This window comes from Pollicipes pollicipes, unplaced genomic scaffold (assembly GCF_011947565.3).
Source record: "Pollicipes pollicipes isolate AB1234 unplaced genomic scaffold, Ppol_2.1 Scaffold_2555;HRSCAF=2994_pilon_pilon_pilon, whole genome shotgun sequence".
Classification (NCBI taxonomy): domain Eukaryota; kingdom Metazoa; phylum Arthropoda; class Thecostraca; order Pollicipedomorpha; family Pollicipedidae; genus Pollicipes; species Pollicipes pollicipes.
The window spans coordinates 22973686-22998245 of NW_023596136.1; the positions used below are offsets into that span (position 1 = coordinate 22973686).

Genomic DNA, 24560 nt, shown 5'->3' on the forward strand with positions numbered 1-24560 from the left:
GCATCCGGCAGTCCAGTAACCAGGTGACCGAGAATGGTAGCGACGGAGTCGTCCACAGGCCGGTGAAAAGCTTCAAACGCGTCTCGAGCCACTCCATACAGGTGCGGCGAAGGCAGTTCAAGGGCACCTCCTTAGTGAGCGCTTGCACGGCTCAAAAACCGTCCAAGTTCGCACGAAATCGGCGAAATGACCTAGGGTCATTACACCCCGGGACCGCAATGCCATTAATTTTGGCGTTCGGACGCCATTAATTCGGATCATTAATGGCGTTCAGACGCCATTAATTTTGGGCAGACTGGGCTATTTTTGCCTTCCGACCAATGCAATGGCGCCAAGAGGCAGCCACCCCAGTAGCATTTAACATTCATTCAACATACATTTGCACTAATTCTTCATTCAGGCGTAGTTAAGTGCATAGGCCAACATGATGTAAAAAAAACGGAAGGGGCTGGGTGATGACTGCCAGCGACCCACACAATAAAACCCATCGCAAAGACCTCAGTTGTCGTAACCTATAGCTTCGACCGCGGTAAACTTTTCAACTCATAGAAAACACACCTACTGCGGTGACCGTGTCCGAACGCACCTGCCGTCGTTACATCCTACAGTTCAGTTCAACTGTGCGAACGTTTACCTACAATCCTTCGATGCGTCCTGCGCGGTTTGGAGCGGAGAAGCTCCTGAGTTTCCACCCCATGGTTTTGGGTTCGTCCCGGGAACCGGCGGGAAGTGCCATATTGTCGTCACCGGGCATTGCTTGCGCAGCTGATAGTGTAGCAGTGCTCATGATGTCAGAAAATCAGGGTCGCAAGGCTTGTCTTGCTCACATCAAGCACTCCATACAGCATATTACTCATCTCCCCGGCCAATATGTGTCCTGCTTCGCGGGGAACACAAACGTATAGCATGCGTCGTAGGGCAACGCGAATAGCAGTAGAAGATACAAGAGTCCCCACGTGACAATAAATATGTATTTGCTCTTGACTCGGCGAAGAGTGGCGCAGCACACTGGAAACAGACCACGACAGCGGCACATACAGCGCAGCACACAGGGGTGCATTGCTTCAGAAAGCGAACTGCTCGCCCCTCAGACGAGCAATACACACAACTGTATCCCGAACATCGCCGACTATATCATAAAGTGGCACGCCTTGATCATCAGCTGCCTGTCATATTCAGCCAAGATGGTCACATGCAAACAGAGAGCAGCCATCTGGCCGCCACAAAGATAGCAAAGGCCCAAAACCGTGCACGATGTCAAGCGGAAAGCAGGATAATCGCGGCATTTGATAAGAAGTTTCACACCTTCCACACCAGCTAGTGTTGCTGCTGCTGCCCCCTCCCCCCCCCCCCCCCATGAACAGGGAACAGGGAACCGCTGGCTCGGGCAACCACCTTTTACCTTAAACAAAAGGAAGTACAATGCATCTTTCCCAGCAAACCACGGATTGAGAGCCGCACCATACAGACAGATGCTAGTCAATCTAGCACACGCCACTCACCAAACAAAGCGCGTTTTCAACAACGCAAAATCACGTTTCCTCGTGCCTCCGACCAGAGGCACGGGGCCGCATCAGACTGTGCCACCTGGTGACCAGCCATGAAACTAGAGATCTCGAGAAGCGCCGTCGCCAGACGCCAGCGAGCACCAGTCTGGCAACACACCGGCCTCCAGGAACTTCTCCCTGCTCAGTGACCGCGTCAGCACCACGTCCGTTCCACCAAAGATGGCTCCTAGAACAGACCAGCGCAAATCTCTCAACCAGGCAAATCGCGCTATTGGAGCAATGCGCTAAAGAGTGGCAAAAATCCACCGGTCCATCGGAGACAGTGTGTTCCGACCTACCGTCTCACGCAACAGGCCCTGTTTATCGAGAGCTCCGATGTCAATTTCACCCATTCCACACACTTGAAATAATTCAAAAAACTTTGATAAGCGGCTTCCGCCAACGTCATCACATTAACGTCCTGGAAATAACTTGCCGGATCATCATGTGCATTCATAGTGTAGCAAGAAGAGATAGCTTTACTAACTCGGCCTGTTGGTGGAACAGCGCTCCGTTGGGAACCAGCTGAAGGAACACACACATCGCACAATCAATCAAAAAAGGCTACCTCACCATCCACGTCACCAGCCAGGCAAACACACACATGGATGATTGCGAGGCACTTCGCCTATCAGACGCCAGGCCGGGTAAAACGCCGCCCCGGGCCGAGCCCCCGGCGGCGTGGCCGGCACAGGGCCACCACACTGTGACGTACCGCCGAGCCAGGCCAGATAGTTGTCCTTGGCCGGCGGCCGGTGCAGCCGGATAGCGTCCACGCGCATGGCGTCCGAGTAAGGCGGCAGCGCCACCAGGCGGCGCAGCTCGGCCAGCAGGCGGGCCTTGAGTCCGGGCAGCTGGGCCGTGCCGCCCATCACCACCAGGCTGGCGGCCAGCGGGCGGCGCATGTCCAGCGGACACTGCAGCGGACATGACAGACACATTGCTGTCAGGCTGGCGGCCAGCGACCGGCGCATGTCCAGCGGACACTGCGGCGGACACGACAGACACGTCACTGTCAGACTGGCGCCCAGCGGCCAGCGCATGTTCAGCGGACACTGCGGCGGACATGACAGACACGTTACTGTCAGGCTGGCGGCCAGCGACCGGCGCATGTCCAGCGGACACTGCGGCGGACACGACAGACACGTCACTGTCAGACTGGCGCCCAGCGGCCAGCGCATGTTCAGCGGACACTGCGGCGGACATGACAGACACGTTACTGTCAGGCTGGCGGCCAGCGACCGGCGCATGTCCAGCGGACACTGCGGCGGACATGACAGACACGTCAGTCAGGCTGGCGGTGAGCGGCCGGCGCATGTCCAGCGGACACTGCGGCGGACACGACAGACACGTTACTGTCAGGCTGGCGGCGAGCGGCCGCCGCATGTCCAGCGGACAGTGCAGCGGACATGACAGACACGTTACTGTCAGGCTGGCGGCGAGCGGCCGCCGCATGTCCAGCGGACAGTGCAGCGGACATGACAGACACGTTACTGTCAGGCTGGCGGCCAGCGGCCGGCGCATGTTACGTTAACACTGCGACGAACATGACAGACACGTCACTGTCAGACTGGCGTCCAGCGACCAGCGCATGTCCAGCGGACACTGCGGATACGCCAAATGTATTAAGCATATCAGACACCAATGATGACCGCTAGTTCAGGGGTCAAAACAGCGGCAGGGAGCAAACATTCAAACGCAAATCCTGCAGCAAGAGAATTATACGAGTTCAGGCCGAGACGCAGGGGCATAGTCTGAAGCAGGAAGCAATGTCGAATATGCAGATAGGTACGAATGGACACCAGGCGTACATTCCACGATAAACAGTGCGCTCTACGAGTAGTCTGCGGCAGCTGAGCGAGCTGAGCGAGCTGCCGACCCCCGCCCGCATACCGCCCCGGCTCGGCCCGCATCGCGCGCACCTTCAGCAGGGCGTCCAGCACCATGGTAGCCAGGGTGAGGTTGTCGGCGTCGGCGGCGAACAGCGCCTCGGCCGGCTGCTCGCGCGTCACGCCCGGCACGTGCAGCGTCCGGCCGCCGGGCAGCGGGTACTGGACGGACGGCGGCGGCGGCGGCGGCTCCTCCGACGCCAGCCGCGCCGCCCGCTCCGCCGGCGTCACGAACACCGTGCGCATCTGGAGAGCCAGCGGTACAGCGTCAGGCGGGCACACACGAGCGGAGGCCGACCGAGCCGTGACACAGTCTGTCCGCACCAAGCGGCGGAGCGTGTCGACGCCGGGTTAAACTGATAATGTCGGGCTAAAGATGCGGGATCGGGAGATCCCGTAAACGGCGGCGTTCGCGCACCGAGCATTTTAACCACGTGGAGAAGTTCTTGTCAACGGGGTGAATGCGTAGATTGAGGTCAAGCTTAGTGGACGTGAGACACGTGTCTCGTGTTCAGAGACCTTCATGGCCGCTGTATACTCCCCCACCACTCCCGCTGTTGGCACCGCCGGGTTCGCTCCACCCGCTGCTGACCTCACCTTGATGTCCTCTATGACGGCGTCGCTGAGCGTGGCCACCACGTCCTTCACGTCCGGCGGCTCCAGCCCGGGTCCGGTCACGTCACCGTGCTCAGTCAGGCTGGCGCGGATCGCACTGCGACAGAGGACACCCGGTCACGCCTCAGCCCACAGGATCGCGCCTCAGCCCACAGGGTCAGGCCTCAGCCCATAACGTCACGCCTCAGCCCACAGGGTCACGCCTCAGCCCACAGGGTCACGCCTCAGGACACCCAGTCACGCCTCAGCCCACACAGTCACGACTCGGGACACCCGGTCACCCCTCAGCCCACAAGGTCACGCCTCAGCCCACAGGATCACACCTCAGTCCACAAGGTCACGCCTCAGCCCACAGGGTCACACCTCAGCCCACAGGGTCACGCCTCAGCCCATAACGTAACGCCTCAGCCCACAGGGTCACGCCTCAGGACACCCAGTCACGCCTCAGGACACCCGGTCATGCCTCAGCCCACACAGTCACGCCTCGGGACGCCCGGTCACCCCTCAGCCCACAGGGTCACGCCTCAGTCCACAGGGTCACATCTCAGCCCACAGGGTCACGTCTCAGCCCACACGGTCACGCCTCAGCCCACAGGGTCACGCCTCAGCCCACAGGGTCACACCTCGGCCCACAGGGTCACGCCTCAGCCCACAGGGTCACGCCTCAGCCCACAGGGTCATGCCTCGGCCCATAACGTCACGCCTTAGCCCACAGGGTCATGCCTCAGCCCGTAGCGTCACGGCTCAGCCCACGGGTCACCCCTCAGCCAACAGGGTCACGCCTCAGCCCGTAGCGTCACGGCTCAGCCCACGGGTCACGCCTCAGCCCACAGGGTCACACATCAGCCCGTAGTGTAACGCCTCAGGCCACAGCGTGTCCGGTAAGACTGGCGCGGATCGCACTGCCACAGAGGGCGCCGGGCCATGTCTCAGGTCCAAAGGGTCAGCTGTCTGTCGGAGTCGTCTGTTGGAGTTGTCTGTTGGAGTTGTCTGATGGAGTTGTCTGCCTGTTTTCTGTTGGAGTCGGAGGGCTGGCGCTCTAACCAACTGAAATACCGGGACGGGCGGGTGGACTTCGCCTTGCTAAACTCCAAAACCATCGAGAAACGAAATTTTCATTTCCGCCGAGTTGGGGAGGTGAGGTAGATGTAGTTTGGAGTGGTAATACGCCCAAGGCCCAAGCTGCAATTCCAGTGGGCCTCTGGCACCCAAAGCCAGCACGCTCACAACGCTCACAAATAACGCCAACCCCAACTCACAATCCGTAGCGCCGACCCGGACGCCAACGAACCTGACCTCTCCGAAAAAGTCAACATAGAAGATCGTCGACATCCAGCAACATGGGAATTGACGTCTGCAGACACCGAGTAACACACGCGGTGTAAACCACCGGCAATATCGATCCGTCGGCGAAGCAAAGGCGCATTCAGGGATCGGAGAATGGCGGTGTTTATCTCCTTCGAGTAGGCTTTCCTTTCGGTGCCTCTTGGCCGCGCCGAAGCCTTCAGGCGGATCAAGATCGGATCCCTGAAAATGTGCCTCGGTATGCCATACGTTCCTGTCTTGACATACGCCGGCCAAGCGTCGCCCGCACCCAGGTGAACGCGAATGGAGACTCACGCGACCGGTGACGTCGGAAGACCGAACCACAAAATGTGAAAGTACCAGCGGCCTCACAGCGACATGTCGCACAATTCGCCTGCTTGTCGGCTCGTTGGTCTAGGGGTATGATTCTCGCTTCGGGTGCGAGAGGTCCCGGGTTCAAATCCCGGACGAGCCCAACGTATTGCAACCGTTTCATACAACGAGTGCATGTCCAAGTCCCACTGCGACTGTGGTACGTGCACCATCCCGTGATTGACACATGCACGCTTAACTTGATACATGCCACGGCATCGGGGACTTATTTCCAATCAGCGCCGAGAACGGATTTGTGCCTGATGTCATCCCCTGCAATCCTATCACGTGAATGAAAAAATGATGCGGGGAAACGAGGTGCTTCGCAGGACACTACACAATTTTAAAATGAAGGCCAACACTCACTGTTAAAATCAGGGTGTTAGGACGGAGGACTCTAGCTCTTCCAGCATGACTTGAACAGGCTGTTTTATGGTTTATGTTTTATGGTTTTATGTTTTTTTATGTTTTATTTAGTGGTTCATCATCGCAATAACATCCGTTAATGTATCCTGACCACTCAATGTCACCCCTGCAAGGGTCGCTTAAGGTGGAATGATGGAAGCTGCACTTTTCTCCAAGCTCTTCACCTGGAATAACATAAACCAGAGTAGCCTGGACTGGTAAATAGCATTGTTCAAGGTCCAAATCAAGGTGAAGTGACGAGGACCTCCAGTTTGGACCAACTTTTGACACGTAGCCGATACCATGATTAGACGTTACGACTTTCGTTTGATAATTGAAGAGTGACGTTGAGAACTCCGGTGTCGTTGACAGACATATATATATATATATATATATATATATATATATATATATATATATATATATGTCTTCTTCGTTGATCCGGAAAGGTGGTGTGTGCATGAAGCTAACCACGTTGTCTGTTAGGTCCCATGCTAGGGCGGACAAAAAGTTTTTGATGTTTTTATTTTCTCAGAAACTTTGACTTTTCTGATGCACTTCTGGCCCAGGTGCGGCATGAAGCGCCTGTTTTGACTTAACGCGGCGGGGAAGGAACTTTGCGCTATGCAAATGAGAATTATTTGTGCGAAGAAAGCGCCAACTTCCCAAGTTACATCGAATACTGGCGTTCAATGTCGGCAGCTTCCAGAGGTCAGTGAACGCAAGGTTATGTACCACGGCGTATTTTACACACGAAAAAGCTTTTCAAACGTCTGACATTAAGTGGCCTGAGATGCTTCGCTTCGAGTACAATCCATGACTTCAGCAATAACATTCCTAGAATATCAAGTCCCATCTTACGTATATGAAACTATGCGATGTTTGTGTACGTTGAAAATGTAGTTACACAATTCCGACCTGCAAAATGCCGAACCCAAAACTGGGTGCATAACAACGTTGGATGCATGAATAGACGTTCCGTAATCACTCTTGTGCAACAGAAAGGCGACACTTTCGCAATATGGAGTGTTTTTGTTTTCATGGTACGCGCACGTTTGGCAGCATGGGTGTTACCTATCCTTTTGTTCACGCACTAAATGGAGAAACCAAAGTCCCCCGCTGGATATCTTTGAACGGTAGAAAGAAACGAGAAGCCCCGAAATGTTTTCCCCGCACACGGAAAGCGCGAAAATTAACCTCTATTGTGCTAGATGCATCATGGGTATCAATTTGTATTCCTTTGTGAGGGCCCTGCCCCCTTCCAATGTAAGGTTGCCCCCCTCCCCCCCCCCCCAATACTTTAGGCCGAAACATTCTAAAAACGGTAGGAAGTGTTGACCATTACGAACGAAGTAAGCTATTTTATATCCGATAGTGATATTCACGCCACTGATTCTTCCGTCTCGTGGACTCTTTTGATGCAAACGGCGATTGGTCTTCTACCAATGGTGGGTTGCGTTAATACAAACGACACTTGGTCTTCTACCAATGGTAGGCTACGACGCTAACATTGGTTTATTTGAAGCCGAGACCCGAATTGTCCTGCTGCAAGGTCTCATGAGAAAACAGATCTGGAGACGAAATCAGAAGAGGTACGCTACCTTCCCCCGTGCTAGGATCCGTGCCTGCAGGAGCGCTATGCTGCCTAAATCAACGACTCTCTTTAAGCGACACAAAAATCAGAAGATCCAGAAGCAGACCGCTCCTAGTCTTCTCCATAGCTGCCCTGGATTTTTGGACTGGATTTTTCATGTTTTTAAGCGCAAATTGTTGGGCTCAGTATAACTCAATTTCATTGCTGAATACAAGCCAGCCACCTTTCACCTTTCTCGCATGTCTCGATTTCCATCCAATTCGAAGGAGGAAAAAACCAAAGCCCCATCTTACCAATCCGCATCAAAACGTCCAACTGCAACCGGTTTAGCCGAAAACAGCAAAAGAAGCATGCATGAACATTATACCTTGCACACTTAACGGTCTTAGTGTTCTGCTCTGTCCAATCCGTTTGAGTCGGTCAGTTTTTCAGGCCACTTAATTCTTATTCATTCCTTAGCCGATGCAGTCCTCGTTCACCGACTGCGGATGCCTATTCAACTGTATATTTACACAAGGACATGAAGTGCACAGCCATCGATAGCCCATTTGAGTCTGTGACGCCTACGCCGTTAGCACAATACCCCTCCCCCTCCCCTCAAACACACTCACGATATTATACTGCGCCCCTCGGAGCAGCAATTATCCGAAAAGCGAGGTGCTTTGAACTGCGGACGCACGTTTCCTGCTCTGGCTCAGTCCATGCATATCTTCTAACCTTCAAGTAAGTTGATGCCTCTCTTTCCGGTGCATACTGCCTGCATAGGTGCCTTGAAGGGGATTCGGTGGATTTTTTGATAGATGTGCTCTTTGTGTGCCGTCAAGATAAAGGTGAACATGGGTGGAGACCGATATGGCCGATACCACCGGTCTCAAGTTCTTATATGGTGCAATTGCGCCGCGTGTCGGCTCGTTGGTCTAGGGGTATGATTCTCGCTTCGGGTGCGAGAGGTCCCGGGTTCAAATCCCGGACGAGCCCAGCCTATTGCCATCTTTGATGAAAATCAGATATCAAACTCTCATTACGACACCAAAGCCACATTCGCCCCCCCCCCCCCCCCTTACCCTGCATACTGCAGCTCACTCAGGCGACACGTGATGTGACCAGTCCTGCTACTCGGTGCCCGATCAGCACTTGTCATCCCATCGCAGCCTTGCATGCATGCGAGACAACAGCAACACGTCGGGCGCTTCTGACTGGCAAGTACGCAACTTTCTTTTGAAAATGGGCATGGGTGCGTCACGTTTTGTTGAACTCCCGCTGCTTGAAAAATGCGCATGGGTGGGTGGGGCATGGGCGCATGGGTGCGCCACTTTGCTCTCCATTTAGGGATATATGCGAACTCGACGCCTGTTCATGCCAAGGTTAACATAGTCGCAACCGACTGCGCTGCAGACCGGCCAGGTCAAATCTAGTAAGAACGGTGTCAAGGGCACATGGGGCGAGGCCGACGCCACTGCCTCCGCAGCAAAATGAAGGGAAGGAGGCATATCTGGAAGTCGAGCTAAGACCCCTCCCTGCAACTTCGTGGCTCGTTGGTCTAGGGGTGTGATTCCCGCTTGGGGTCCGGGAACAGGGCACGAGAACAGGGTGCGAGAACAGGGTCCAGGTTTCGAGTCTCGGGCGCGCACCATGCACCATGGGCGCCAGAAAGTAGCTACACTCCGACATGCGGGCAGAGTGTCGGTCACCTCCATACACAAATGAGTCGCTGACTGGCATGCCCATGATGTAACTCTCGGCCACGGTTACAGCGATACCAAATTCAAATCACAGGCGGACCAGTCTATTCTTGGTGGGGGGCGATGAAACTCGCTACCACGACCACCATGCGCCGATCTTTTCACGGAGGCGGAACTGCTCGGCTTCAGGCCGACAAGCCACGCCTGCTCCCTGTAATCGTAACGCGCCGCGTCCCGACCGACCGACCGCCACACCCATGCCACCGGCGAACGCGCCAGCTCGCAAGGGCTCGCATCTCGAGCGCGTCGGCTCACGTCCCGAGAGCGTGGTCTCGCGTCTTGAGCGCGTGGTCTCGCGTCTCGAGCGCGTCGGCTCGCGTCTCGAGCGCGTCGGCTCGCGTCTCGATCACGTGGTCTCGCGTCCTGAGCGCGTCGGCTCGCGTATCTAGCACGTGGTCTCGCGTCTCGAGTGCGAGGTCTCGCGTCTCGAACGCGTCGGCTCGCGTCTCGAACGCGCGGTCTCGCGTCTCGAGCGCGCCGGTTTGCGTCTCGAGCGCGTGGTCTCGCGTCTTGAGCGCGCCGGCTCGCGTATCTAGCACGTGGTCTCGCGTCTCGAACGCGTGGTCCCACGTCTCGAGCGTGTTGGCTCGCGTCTCGATTGCCTCGGGTATTAAATGCATATTTCCATACTTGAGTCATAGCTGTCATGATCGTAATTCTGAATTATTCATACGACTTCAGTTCGACTTTTCATTGTTGAAATGCTTGGAATTGAGATCCATGCCTGTAGCAGGTTTGAATCCCCAACTATATTAGAACCAGAACAAAGTTAAGCTGGTGGATTTTCAATGCTTGTGAAATATGTATCATATTTAAGTCTTGCTTACATGAGGTAAGTAAAGACGTTTGCCTGGAAACCATAAGTACAATAAACTTAGTTGATAAAACTATTTGAGGCAGCTGTTGATCAACAAACCATAAGTAAAACAAGACAAAGTCGATTCCGCCAAGAAACGCTAGACATTCAAGCAAAAAGTTCCTTTTTCTCAGCTTCGTACATGCAGGCGAATACAAAAAGCTCCACCTCCAGCCTGGTTGAGAAAAAGCACTTTTAACCCTAAACCCCCAAAACAGAATTGTCACTGTGCGGCGTCCTCCGGCACCGGGCGCGCGATTACCTATGGACGGCCTGGGCGCCGAGCGGCAGCGCCTGCCATGAGCGCAGCACCGGCACGCCGCAGTAGACGGGGATGCAGACGGCCTCGCGGTGGCCGATGTCCAGCACCAGGCCCGTCTGGAGACCCAGCGGCAGCAGCGCCATCAGGTGCGACGGCGCCAGCAGCACGGACGACACCTGCCGGACGGCCGGGGAAACACTCAGAAACGGCCGGGAGAACACTTTGGGGCGGCGGGGTTAGCATTCAGGAGCAGCGGGTCAACACACAACCAGGGCGAATGTCCGCGTTCGGGACTGGAGAAGTCACGCCAGTTAGTACGAAGTAACCTTTCTGAGCCTTGCCGGAGGGGGGGGGCGAGCTGGAGGGGGGGGGGGGGGCGAAGAGGCCGGCTTGCACCACTTCGGGAAGAGGGCGTATCCCCGGTGGCGTTCCTCTGTCCGCAGTCAAGGCACTCCCGATGCGCTGACGAATACGCGAGCCGGCGCGGCTCGGCGCCGAATCTGGGCTGAATCAAAACCTCAGTACGGCGCTCCCATACGAGATGCCCGATTTTCGGAAGGTGACGAACTGGCTTCGTTTGGCTTGGACCAGGGTCCTTTTGGCCCGCAATGGTCATTTCAGGGCTCTAGAATTAACAAGAGAGGCAGTTGGTGGGGTAATACTACGGACGTCTGGGAGACCGCAAAACCGAAGCTTATCCGGCACAGGAACCCTTCTTTGAGGTTTGTGCGGGCGCCAGGGCTGGACGCCAGTCAGGGTGGCACTTAAGCCGCTGCGGGCTGGCGGCCGTAGCTCGCCCCGGTGGGACGGGACACTGCGAGAATTAAGGATGGAACGGTGGGTGAGGGAAGAGCGGATGCAGTTGGGAAAACAGATGTCCGTTATGCATAAAGGTACACACCCAGGTCCCAACGCAGTTTGTCATAAACGCTCCAGAGCTCTCACAGCGCGACTCATTGAATCGCACAGCACCACGCGATCACCCTCCGTGAACGGACTGAGGTCAGAATAAACGCCGCGATCGCTCACGCTCCATACCTCCACTGAAAGCACAAGCAACTCATCGGGCATCGTCCTGTAGCACCACACCAGCCGCGTACTGCAACACGCGTGGGCGGAGTGTGTCCTGCGTCTCCCGCATCTGCTCACCTCATAGTGGCGGAACAGCACGTTGGCCAGCACGTTGCGAAAGAGCGAAGGCGTCAGCAACGACTCCACCACCACCACCGGCCGGTCCTTCGGGTTCACCAGCAGCCGCCTGGCGCGGTGGACGACAAGGCTACCTTCAGCTCCCACCCACTCAGCTTAGCACAGCAGCAAAAGGTTCGTCACCCACTAGGTCACAACATAGCTCTACTTCATGTCGCCCCGGGGCTGGCTGTCGGATCATCAGCTGGCTTTCCCCCATTTGTCCAATGTGTGAAGACGGCAATAAACGGAAGATGAATTTTACGGCTCAAAGGACGACGCGACAATGACAGCCTCCACATACAGTTGGCAGCTGGCAGGTTTTTCTTGGTTTTTAAACGCGACTGTTTCTTTAACCTTGTCTAACCATCTTCATTCGTGGTCAAAAGCACAGCTGTAAGCGTCTAATATTGACAAAACAGCCAATGTTTGCCTGATGACGCCGTTTAACTAGTACCACCTAGTATAATGAGGGTTGACTATTGTCAGCATAAAAACTCTGAAACAATCATAGCAGTTGCAAGCATATTCATATTTCTACACATTTGCAATCACTCAGTAAGAAACCCGAAGGCCCTTCAACGCGATAAAAGCATGTGTGACACCACAGGGAGAACACTTCCTTTCAAGTCAGAATCATCGAAATGCTGCCATCTGTCCACATGACAGAGCCCAATCTGAGCCCCTGACACACAGTCTGAGCCCATGACACACAGTCTGAGCCCATGACACACAGCCTGACCCCAATCTGAGCCCCTGACACAAAGTCTAGGCTCCTGACACACAGCCTGACACCCTGACACACAGTCTGAGCCCCTGACACACAGGCTGAGCCCCTGACACACATTATGAGTCTCTGACACACAGTCTGAGCCCCTGACACACAGTCTGAGCCCCTGGCACATGGTCTGACCCCCTGAGAACCAGTCTGAGTCCCTGACACATAGTCTGAGCCCCTAACACACAGTCTGACCCCCTGACCCACACCCTGGGCCTCTGCGCCGGCACGCAGGGACACCTAGCCAGCGCGCGCGACACGACCGCCTCAACAGAGCCACACCTGAAGTAGACCTTCTGCATCAGCTCGACCAGCAGCCGGTAGAGGTCGTCGCCGCCGCGGTAGTCGAAGACGGAGCGCTCATGGCCATCCACCGTCACGCGCGACGGGATGATGGCGCGCGGGCCCGTCTCGTCGCCGAAGCCGCACCTGCGGCCGGGCGGCCGTGTCACGAGGCGACACCAGCGCGGGTCAGACGGCCGGCACCGGCTCAGGTCATGGGGAGGTGACGCGGCTGGATGGCAGTGACGGCCCTCAGCGACCGGCCCATCTCACATGGGGTGGTGTCAGTGGTCTGCAATAGGTAAGCCATCACGAAGCCACACCTTCATCGGCGACATTGCCCATGGGAAGAGGAGGCAAACTTCAAGGTCTCCACCTTGATCTGCAGTGTGTAAGCCTCCACTTTCTGTCTATATGCAGATTCATTTAATTATGCATTGGTCATGAATGGTTGCTGCTTGTCATTAAATCAGTTACAGCATGCTCTATGTATCCACATCCAAGAACCATTCAAAAAATTTAATTTTGGGTCAACTATTGCTCTCCTGCACAAGCACTGTTGGTGAACCTCTTTGTGGGAGTCTTTTTTAATGTGACATTTCAAACTTACTTTGTGTAGGCAGTTCCAATATCCAGCACAACAGGATGCAGGTCCTTTTCACCAATGAGCCCAATGCCTTCATAAAGAGGCATGATAACTGATCTGAAAAGGGGAAAATATAGCATGCAGACAAGTGGCCAAGCATAACCCAACAATCACTCTTGTGTGACATAAATATCTGTCCTTTGTCCTTACAGCATTTGCCAAATATTTTCAAGTTTTATTTTTCTGTAATGAGCACATAAATTGGACTTCAAAAACAGTTCAGTCCAATCCCAACAAAGCTCACACAAACAAAATATTGTAAGTTTTGTGCTACGTGGCTGTGACAAAATGCACCGAACACTATCCCACCTGAAAGCATCACTGCTGTGCATGCTCCTCCCATAAACCCAATATGCACACAAAAGCCCTTTGTATTTAAACAATGAGTTTTGGTGTCTGAATACATGGCAAGTGCAACAGGCTCTTGAACTGAGCAGCAGATTACATGTCTATGTTGACCTCTACCACCATGTTCTGTTGTTTAAGCAAAATCTTCCTAACTGACTCAGCCTATCACATTTTTTTCAACACTGACTAATAAGTTCTAACTCATGCCTAACCCATCTAACCCAATCTGAGATGCATTTGCTTATGGGTATATCTAAAATAGAGTGCATCAATTCATTTTGCCTTTTGTAATTGGGGTTCAATTATTGATTTTGGAGGAGCACAACAAAACTGGCTTAGTACAAATTGCCTTCAACTAACATGGTTAACAAAACAGTCTCCATGATACCATAATGCACTCCATGCCACAATCCTAACCTTCACCACTTACATTCAGGCACACTAAAGACAAACTGTTAATTTTATGATCCTTTCACATAACTATGTTACATATGCAAATATTTATGAAACATTTATAGGGGCCACACATGTTGGATCCTGATAATGTGGTCTACAATAAAGAAGAGCCACAATATATGTGCAATCATTATGTCCATAAAACCCTTGAATTGAAACCATTCAGATGACATGAAAACATTTACAGCCTTAAGGTAATATACCAACCTAAATTATCTACCTGTCTCTATAACAAATATAACACTTCTTACCAGTTCTGTTTAGATTAAATAAAACCTAAGAGCCAGATTAAAATCACTTAGGATGTGGATGGGCCAGGCATGACTGAAAGACTAGTTTTAAAACAACAAAAAATCTAGATCATTTAATTCATCTTACCTACATTAGTTTGATCACCACCAATGACCTAACACAGCATGAGGTCATCAATGTACAAAGGCCTTGAAAGCAGTATTTGACAGGTCAAAATAACTAGTTTGTCAACTTTCATGCCCCATAAATGTTGTAATATTGTGCATCTAAAACACCATTGCAAAAGCTACATGGAGCATAATTTGCTGCCGTTTTGAGTTTCGATCCATCCTACTTAAGTGACATTAAAACATGTATTAGGTTTGTTTCCTACCGATCCCATCTTTACGCTCTATCGACCTTTACCTGAATGGAAAAACAGGCGACCGTGCTTTTCCTGGTAAGCTATGGAAAACCACAGGTACCAAACTAGGCCATGCAAGTGGTCGACAGCACCATCTCAATATGAAGGGGTGCAATCAACCAGGGGCGCAGTCACGATTATTCTAGGGCGTAGCCGCACCATGCTAGAACACGGGCATGAAGGCAGACCAAACATATCCGCCGATTTTGAATCATTCACACTGTTAATGTCTTATTTGGTAGCTACCATATCCCCGTCAGTGGTATCAAAGAAAAGTATTTTGTAGCAGAAAATATAAATGCCTGGCACACACGATACACGCATGCAAATCTAGCGTTCATTTACATCAGTTATCAGTATACAGATGCAGGGGTGAAGGAAAAGAATGGGGAGGCATGTCGCCATGCCCCCACTTCTTAAAAATGTTTAATATTAGCCTTATAGCGATGCGTGATGAGGAAATTATTTCAAAAGCGTATTGGCTCCTCCTGTCTCTGGGACGTTATTACGCCTTTCTATAGGCATATATTCTAGATCCTCACGCAATGGCTGAAAATTGGTAGGCTGATGGAGTCTGACCTGGTCATCCCCTAATCCTCCAAAACTGAGAGGGATATCATAAAGATTTGGTGATGTCATGGGGCAGATTTCTATGGAGCCAGATTTATATTCATACGTAATTGATGTTCTGGACCTTAATGATCTAGTTAAAAATTAGCATGTTAAAAGCACAACACCTTAAGGGCGTACCATCGAGCAGTTGGCACGACCTGAGCGTTGCGTGGATAACGGTCACGCTAGTGCCACCAGTCCTGGAGACCCCAGCGGTTCAGATGGGGCCGGGTTTTGCCGCGCATGTGTTCATGGTTGAAAAGGAACCTGCATATGGAAAAACGTAGCATATAAAATGAATGGTAGCCTCTGCCCAGGGATATGCTATGAAGAAAAAACAAAACATTGCATCGGTGGCCGGTATAACGAACACTTTGGACACGTTTACGGAGTGACCAGGTTCTCTCACGTTTATGGAGAACGCACAGATACACCACTAGGGAACACGTGGTGGACGGCATGCAGCGATGAAGTGTATAGGTGCACCACTAGAGGACCACGTGGTTGTTCACCAAGTGTCTGGTGATATTGTTTCCTGGGTCTCTCATATGTATGCAGGTGGCTTGTCTCGAGTTTTCAGTTTCGTACCACACATCGCTACGGTGTGAATACCTCCGACATGCAGTGAAGACTGCTTAAAGTCCAGCCTTTTTAAAATTGTATAAAGAAGGAATGAAATAAGAGACTAGGGCGCCGCCGCTAGAATGTGTGCACAGCAACGGAGTAACGAATAACGGAATTACCTTTCTGAAATAATTGAATAACGAGTAATGGAAGTACTTTGTTGTTGCCAGTGCTCTCCTACGCATCCATTATGTGGTAAGCGCAAGGTTTCGGAGCCTCCCCAAGCTGAATCCAGAACGCCCAATTTTTGGAGAGGCCAATAGTATTAAGAAAAAGTAAGACAAATGGTGAACGCTCAAGGTGCCTGCGCCAAACCATATAAACTGGGAGACGGTTCCATTGCAACATATTTCTTCTCTATGCGTTTTAAGGGTGATAAAAGCATGCTCCGAATTTAATTCCAGCCAACTCTGAAATTGGCTAAGTGAGAGGAAGACGCCATTCAGGGGATAGGTGCATTGCATCTTAAAAACAAAATTGTGCGTTCCCGAATCAGCCTCTTATGAAGGCCCTGGTGGGCCTGTCTTGTACGCTCAGTTTATGTCATATGGACGGGCGGGAATGGAAAATATTTGGGTCAAGCATGATAACCTCCACTTGTCATTTTTCTGAAGTCCAAGACTCAAGCTCATGAGCGCATTTGTAATAGCTCAAATGTTGTTTGGGCGTCGAGGTTTAGACACGTCATTATAAATGCCACGACCATTGGCGTCGTGACGCCATATAAAAAAGTTACAGAACTCGTTCCCTTTGCCAAATCCAGGTGTTACACCCAGCTCTTTTAATATGGGCGGAGAGGGTGACAGCTTGAATTCAAATGACCAAATTAGATTGCACGGACGGCGTGACGTCATTGGGGATTTGGCATGCTCTGGTGCATACGAATGGTACGAATGCACCAACAGCATATACCGCACGCTGCATGGCGAGCGACCAGCCACAGGCAGCAAAAGCGACTCGCCGTCTATCGGCCGTTGGCAAAACAGCGACGTTGTTTTAGATCTAATGTATAGAGAAATGGGCGTACAACAGTTTGAGATCTCACTCAAATACATCGGGCCAACAGTTTGCGATATTAAGCCCTTGCGCATTGTTGGACGATCCGTCCGTCGCCAATTCCTCCCCTGTCATGGCGACCTCGTGGCCGTTGCAAGCAAAATGCCGCTGTCATAACCTTTGAACCGCACCTCATCTCGCTTTAAACAAGTCATGTCCTTGCTCTGATCCCAACAAATTTCCTTGTCCTAATCGCCACGACATAAAAGCATTCGAAGTGCAATGCTCGAATTCATGAATGTTTATGAAGGGATGGGACAATCAACACTATCTCTTCCGCGGTTCAGGTTTAGCAAAGGTCTATGTAGGCATGTGTGTGTGTCGACTCGGTTAACCGACTATTCCCTCGTTTTGATGGAACCAAATTCAAAAACGTACCATTCAACTCAAATTGGCTGCTTGCTAGGCACAGCGGAAAATGTGGCATCGGTGTCCTGTGCATCTTATCATCCAGAAGTTAGCAAAAATCAAAATCGGCATCCTGCAACTGACGATATGCTTGAATGGCAGCTTCTTCCGTCCTTATAGCAACAGGATACACCTACTCATACCGAAAGACGTTCAATGATCGAACCGGGAAAGTTTGAGAGGCAACGACGGAGAAATACCGTTTTGCGGTGAGGAATCACTAAGATTAGGTTAAATTCGACACCAGCCTATTCGGCCGGCGCCGCCCCAGTCAAACCGGATTCTACGAGCATCCCGACGAGCAAGTACGGGACAGCAATGAGCTGTACTTCAAAAAAGGCGATAAAATAAATTTAAGTAATCTGAGGACAGGATGCATTCGGAGGCAAGGCAAGTTCGGTCGGGTTCGGGCGTCCGACAGCTATTTTTGGGGTTGTTGCTTTTTGGTCAACGCCAATAGGGTCGAAAAGTAGGGCAATGAAATCCTGAGTGATACTCGTTTTAATAAAGGCATGTAGTTAAAATATCAATCTATCTATGTCTGCGTGTTTCTAGATATTCTACAACAAATAAGGTTATAAGTATTGTTTTATCTGTCTGCGTAATGCTCCTCGTACATGCACTTAACAACTAATAGGGTCAATGGTAAGCCGTTAGAACTTTGGGGGCTCAGCCACCTGGATTCCCTAGCTGCCGTAGCCCTGTTTCCAACGATGTCAATGCAGCTCATGCTGGCCTCTGGGTCCTAAAATGCATGACCTTTCATGCGTGGTACATACCGGCTAATTTGGCTTCCAGCCGGTTTCTTTACTTCCCAATGCACATTAACAAAACAACTTTTCGTTACATCTCCCTGTCCGTAGTGTCTTTACAATGGACATGGGTCACGGAGAAACGCATGTGGCTCGCATTTCGCAAGGCTCAAGGGCCTAAGCGCACGACTATGCGTCTCAGCCTGCTAATTACCGAACACCCATGGTAAGGATGAAATTGGATGCACTGCTTCATTGCTGGCGTAGACTGGCTTCCATTTGAATGTTGCTCTTCAGAAAAATACGAGTTTGGCTAGGAGCGTTTTGCCAGACAATAGTTGTCTATTTATTTCGGTACCTTTTCCATGTCCTTTCAGCGAGATATGTCCAGAAGCACTAGAACATTTTCAAATAAAATGCAAACTAATCAACCTACAACTAGCATCGGTCAGTTTACTTCTTGTCGCAGATGGTGGCGTAGTCACCCTGGCAGAGGGCGTAGTTGATGACGTGGTGGATGACGTTCTCCTCCAGGCTGCCGCGCAGCAGGTGGGCGCCAGGGCCGCGCGCGAAGATGCCGACATCCTCACCGCCGTGGGTCTCCTTCGGCAGGTAGATGCCGGCCACCTGCTTGTAGTGCGGGTCGCGCCACTCGGCCTCCGGCGACATGTCAGCGAGGCGAGCCCGCTTGGCCTCGAACTCGTACCAGTCCTCGGAGCCGCCCGGACCGTTAGCGTACTGCATAATCGGGTAAGGCAGCTTGGGCGGCGGGCCACCCTTCTGCATGCCGCCGGCCAGGAACGAGGCAGGGCCGAACATGTCCAGGCCGCGCTCCGGGTAGCCGTTGATGGAGAAGGTGTGGGAGTGATCGGAGGAGACGACGATCAGAGTATCCGTCTCGTCGGTGTTGTCCATGACGTGCTGGACGACCTCCTCCAACTCCACGGTCTCGTCGATGGCCGTGTAGGCGTTGCCGTAGTGGTGGCCGTGATCGATCTTGGCGCCCTCGACGAACATGACGAAACCATTGGGTCCACGCTTCAGGATCTCCAGGGCCTTCTTCACCATCTCGGTCAAGTTGACATCGTCGGCGGTCTGGAAGGCGCGGTACTGCATGTGGCTACGGCTGAACAGACCCAGCACGTAGTCGGCAGAGGAGGCGTCGAAGCTGTTCAGCTCGGCCTTGGTGCTGATGTAGGCGTGGCTGCGTCCCAGGGACTCCTGCTTGTCCTTCCACTCCTGGATCAGGTCGCGGCCATCCAGGCGGGAGCCGCCCTCGACATCCTTGGGCGTGAACTTGCCCCAGCCGCCGCCGAAGGCAACGTTGATGTCGATGCCCTCACGCTCGACGAACTGGGTGGACAGGTCCTTCATGACGTTCTTGCACGAGTCCTTGACGGGACCGGTCATCCACTCCATGGCAGCGAAGTCGGCGTCCGACTCCCAGGTGCGGTAGGCGGTGTGGCCGAAGGTGGCGGCGGGAGAGGCGTGCGTGATACGGGCGGTGGACACCAGGCCGACCCACTTACCGGCCTCCACTCCGTAGCGGAGGATCGACTTGGGCGAGGACGCCTCGTTGACGGCGTCGCAGTTCCAGATGAGCACGGAGCAGTCGACGCCGACCGTGAGGAAGTTGCCCTTGGCGCCGGTCAGGTAGGCGGTGGCGGTGGAAGCCGAGTCGGCCGTCCAGCGGTCGCAGTTGTAGGTCTTGGACAGGCCCAGGTAGGGGAAGGTCTCCCAGGAGAGCATGGTGTGCTCGGGCACGTCGGCGCCGTGCTGCAGACCCTTGCGCTTCCTGGCGGCGGCCAGCGTGGGGATCGACATGCCGTCGCCGATGAAGAGCACGGCATTCTTGGCCTGGTAGTCGTACACGGGGTCGGCCAGCTTGGTGCGCAGGATGTCCTGGGCGATGTCCTTCCAGAAGGCCTGGTCCAGCACCTGCCCGGAGCGGGAAAGGGTGGTGGCGCGGCCCGCCCCGAGGCCAGCCTTCTCCTGCACCTCCTGGTAGGTGGGCGCCCACATCTCGTGCATCTCCAGCTCGTCCTGGTCCTCCACGCGGGAGTCGAGCGGCACGGCCGAGGCCAGCGCCACCAGACAGGCAGCCACAAACAGCTTCATAGTTCTGGGCGGGATCGCCTGTCGCTGGCCCACCGGGTGTGGTTGGGATGCGGTCTGGCTGACCAGCGGCCGGCTTTATACCCCCCGGCAAACTAGGCGGTCACACTTGGCCACAGCATGTGGTCGACCACATTCGCAATTAACACGTTGTTACCATCTGCTCGAGCTTGGACGCAATTGACAAAAGTGTGCACACTTGTTGGTTGTTAACTTGTGGCCCGGGACCACCGCGCAGTTTTCTAACACGGTTAGGTCCATTTCCTATACAGAAGTGTTGTTTCCTACACAGAATGTCATGACCAGAAAAGCCAGGCCAAATTCCTGTTTCCTACACAGAATATCATAATATCATGCAGAGGCAAATAGATATTTATATAGATAGACATTTCCCGCAGGCAGGAATTGGTCACTACAAATGTTTTTTGGTAAAGCTGGTCTTCATGCCTACGGGGCCGGCGCTGTTTAAAATACCTGGTCTAATAGGGCCGTCTCAGCACACAGGGTTGCCTGTAGTGACAACGTCAGTGACTTTTCTACGTTGTTTATTCATAGCGTAACCAACGTTGATCGTGGGCAGTCAGCTCGCAAATTCGGTGGCAAGAAACTGAGCTTTTGTCTGTGCGGAGGCCGGCCTGGCTTTTCCCTGCGCGGAGGCTTGGCCTGGCGCTCCCAGGATCCATCGACCCTCGGCCATGTACCACAGATATTGCACAGGCATCTGAAGACAAACATTGCTGCTCAGTGGTGTCGCAGCCTTGCCGAAAGAGTGGCTTCGTGATGTAAGCAGCTTAGTTGGTTTTATCATTTCCATTTTGTAACAAATTTTGGGCCAATGAAAGCGAAGCCTTCCAGTTATACTTTCCTGAACAACCAAAAAATTATGACACCAAAAGCATCAATTCAATCCCAATGCATCCTAAACAAATGAAGCATCGCAATGCTAGTGCTAGCTAACGTGGGCAGAAGTAATTATACCCATTGATTGAAACACTGCCGTATAGAAAATATTAGCAGTGCGTGCTCGCCTGTCCTCTGGCGAGGAGGGCAAAGGTTAGGTCAGGTCCGGTTGGGTCAGGCGGAAAAAAACATTGCCGAGTTTTCACGGCGTACACATATAGTACTTGCCAAAGCTGAATACAATGAATTAATGGAAGGGCATGGCTCATATGTCTACGTATTCAACGAAGCACGATTTTACGTGTGATCCTGTCCACTTACAGAAAACTGTCAGGCATTGTTATGAAGTTCGTTAAGGTGTGATTACATGCACGGATAGAGAATTTCCAGAAAAAATGTGAAGCGGGTGTGTCAGCACAAAAGTCAAATGAAAAATATAATGAATTATGTGGAACGAAAAAAGTATAATGGCAAAAGTTGACAGGGATGAAAGGCGACTGGGATCCAAGTCGACAGGGATGAAAGGCCACTGGGATCCAAGTCGACAGGGATGAAGGCGGCTGGGATCAAAGTCGACAGGGATGAAAGGCGACTGGGATCAAAGTCTAATCGGAAAAAACCCGAGGACAAAAGCTCGTCAGTGATAAAAGTCGGTCGGGACAAAAGGCGAATCGGAAAAATCGAACGAGAACAAGACAAAAGTCGTTAGGGATAGAACTAAACTTGAAAAGCTTAACCGAAAAGTGTTAGAACTAGAAGTGAGCAGGACTAAGTTATAATGGAAAAGTCAAAGGACAAAAAGGCCGAAGAGACAAAAGCCCGCGGGAAGTCTACATGGCACTACTGCACGCTTGTGATGGCCCGCACGTTGCCCTAAGCACAGCTGAAAACGTCGAGTACTAACAATCTAATTAACGTTTGCTCCATAACGTCGCAAACTGTATCTCCTGGTATATTAGAGGCCGTGACTAGGCACAAAAACTTTGAACTCATAAATCCAAACACAGGAGTGTGGTGTACTATGCAGTTGGGGCGGGGGCATGGGGTGGGGCCAGCCCTTCCCAACATTGGGGGGAAAGCAAGTCGAATCCAGTGAAGACCCATGTATTGGCGCTTTGTCGGTAAAATGTGCTATGTTCCTCGCTCTGCACTCCGTTCCCCAACTAATTTCCCGAAACTGCGCCCCCGGCCCAATAACTAGACGTTTGAGGCCTTCGTCGCTGATATCAATCAACATGTGTCTGAAAGGGGTCCACGAAATGCGAGCGTTTTTAGGATTGCGTAATGCACACTCAGGTTCACTGACGACACAGTCGCAGAACAAATACCGTCCGCTGTCTTGCGGCCGGCCTGCGTATCGCACGCCCTCCGTAAAGCCCCCTCCTCCGCATCCGCTCTCCGTAACGTAAGACGACGGGGATACTGGAGCCGCGCCCCGTGGCGCAGTCGAGGAGATCCAGGTAATTATGCGAAACAGTTAAGACCTTTATTTTGGCACCATACTTAGGCGTTTAGGTAGCAGCTTTTCCCGAAGGCTACCAAAAATTTGTCTAGTACTGTCTTGCCCCGTCCGATAACATCATGCTCCGTTCAATTCCGTCTGATCTCGTCCGGCTCCGTCCGGCTCCGTCCGGTTCCGTCCGGTTCCGTCCGGTCGGTTTTGTCTAGTTCCCTCCGGTTTGTCGGGTGCCGTTCGATGCTGTCTGGTCGCATCCGGTCACACGTGGCCCTGTGGTGCCGACCGGTTCGGTTCGGTCTCGTCCCATTTGGTCCCTCCATCTGATCTCGTCTGGTTCCACCCAGTCCCAACCCAGTCTTACCTCGTCTGTTCTTGCCTGGTCCCTTCTGGTGTGATTTGTTCAGTTTCATCTGTACTTCCCCGTGGTCATAGATTTAGCTACCTCTCATACCAGGCGCCAAACCATGGTGACTTTTCTGTTGAATTCATTATTTTTCCTTTCATTTCATTGATTCATTCTTTTCATACTTTTCTGTTTTAATTTATTAATTAATTAATTCATTCATTCATTGTTTTTACAGATCCGATTTTAACCTTTTGCTGTCGGTGTCGGTGTTCTGCCCTGCGACTTATTCCGTGTCTTCTCACCTGTATGTCGAACTTTTGTTTATTCACTTTTCTTGCATCCGATTTTTATCCCTGTCGACTCACATTCCTTTCGACTTTTTGTCATCCGGCGTTTCCGACTCAACTTGTATTGCTGTTGACTTTTATCCATTCGACTTTTTCCCATCTCAACTCTTTCTAATTCGACATTTATTCATGTCGGCTTTTTTGTTTGGCTTTTTTCCATTCGGCTTTTTGTCCGGGAACCTCGTGAAGCTGCTAGAATGAGTATCTCACCAAGACAAAATGTGAACGTTCCATTGATTTCAGCGGGTTTGGTGTAATCAATGCCTTTCCTGTGATGTAACACCCACCCCGTCTGCCTACAGGAGCGTGTATTTCAAATGCATGCATCAAACCAAAACTACCAAACTCCACTACCCATTATGAAATGCACGACCCTTTCGACAAGCAAGCGCGTCATGAAACGTTGCATCAGTCTCCAGAAATTTCACGGCTTGTGATCGTTTATGAGCCGAAACAGCAGTAATTGTAAAAGGAACTGCAACACGCGCTATTCGCATTATGCGCAGCGTCCCTCGCAGCTAGAGGCAAGCAACGTAATTCCTTACGGAGGGTGGTGGGCGTGCATCTACTGTAGACTTGTTCGTCGTCGGGCTTAAGAGTCCTCGGAATGCATGACATCTTAGTTTTGTCTGCAGCTGCTATGTCATTCTGTTAAGCAGGTACCAAGGACCCAATTTTGCACAGAAATTATTCCAATGAACACTGACGATAGCGAAGATTTTTAAGTCAAAAGCGACTTGTCACTTCCCTGAGCCATATTTGGTCCAATCTGTTCGGAACGCGATGTTGAAACACATGCGTGTGGTCCTAGTGACAATACCACATCTCAGATATGTATGACGCCAGAGTGCATCCGAGTCCCTGATCGGGTCGTGCGGGCCCCTCCTCGATCAGGACACAAGCTTCTCTCTGCCCTGACAGGGGCCTGCTCCCTGCCCCGAAAGAGTAATTCTTTTAGTCCAAAGACTGGGAGTGGAAGGACTCCAAGGACTACGGACTGT

The 24560-nt window shown here is 52.2% G+C and overlaps 2 protein-coding genes and 2 non-coding genes across 4 annotated transcripts; 2 read left to right on the plus strand and 2 right to left on the minus strand.

The window, feature by feature from the left end:
- Positions 1–1342: 1342 nt before the first annotated feature.
- Arp10 (Actin-related protein 10) lies at positions 1343–15098 on the minus strand. Its single transcript, XM_037222371.1, has 10 exons — positions 14943–15098; positions 13446–13538; positions 12836–12982; positions 11737–11845; positions 10588–10763; positions 4034–4148; positions 3647–3682; positions 3470–3556; positions 2263–2464; positions 1343–1734 (listed from the first exon to the last, which is right to left on the minus strand). The coding sequence occupies exons 2-10, from the start codon at positions 13526–13528 to the stop codon at positions 1607–1609; spliced, it is 1083 nt and encodes a 360-aa protein (XP_037078266.1). The 5' UTR covers positions 13529–13538; positions 14943–15098; the 3' UTR covers positions 1343–1606.
- Positions 5760–5831, plus strand: TRNAP-CGG (transfer RNA proline (anticodon CGG)). The gene has a single exon. It is a non-coding gene; the product is annotated as a tRNA-Pro (tRNA).
- TRNAP-CGG (transfer RNA proline (anticodon CGG)) lies at positions 8634–8705 on the plus strand. Its single transcript has one exon. It is a non-coding gene; the product is annotated as a tRNA-Pro (tRNA).
- A 3602-nt stretch (positions 15099–18700) lies between the features above and the next one.
- On the minus strand, positions 18701–20554 carry LOC119112867 (alkaline phosphatase-like). Its single transcript, XM_037237158.1, has one exon. The coding sequence runs from the start codon at positions 20508–20510 to the stop codon at positions 18846–18848; it is 1665 nt and encodes a 554-aa protein (XP_037093053.1). The 5' UTR covers positions 20511–20554; the 3' UTR covers positions 18701–18845.
- Between the last annotated feature and the right edge of the window lie 4006 nt (positions 20555–24560).

Coding starts and splice junctions, on each gene's coding strand:
- Arp10 (XM_037222371.1), bottom strand. CDS start 13,528: ATGCCTCTTTATGAAGGCATTGGGCTCATTGGTGAAAAGGACCTGCAT. Junction 2,465..3,469: donor TGCTGGACGCCCTGCTGAAG/GTGCGCGCGATG, acceptor TGTCCGCTGCAG/TGTCCGCTGGACATGCGCCG. Junction 1,735..2,262: donor CTATCTGGCCTGGCTCGGCG/GTACGTCACAGT, acceptor GGTCTGTTCTAG/GAGCCATCTTTGGTGGAACG.
- LOC119112867 (XM_037237158.1), bottom strand. CDS start 20,510: ATGAAGCTGTTTGTGGCTGCCTGTCTGGTGGCGCTGGCCTCGGCCGTG.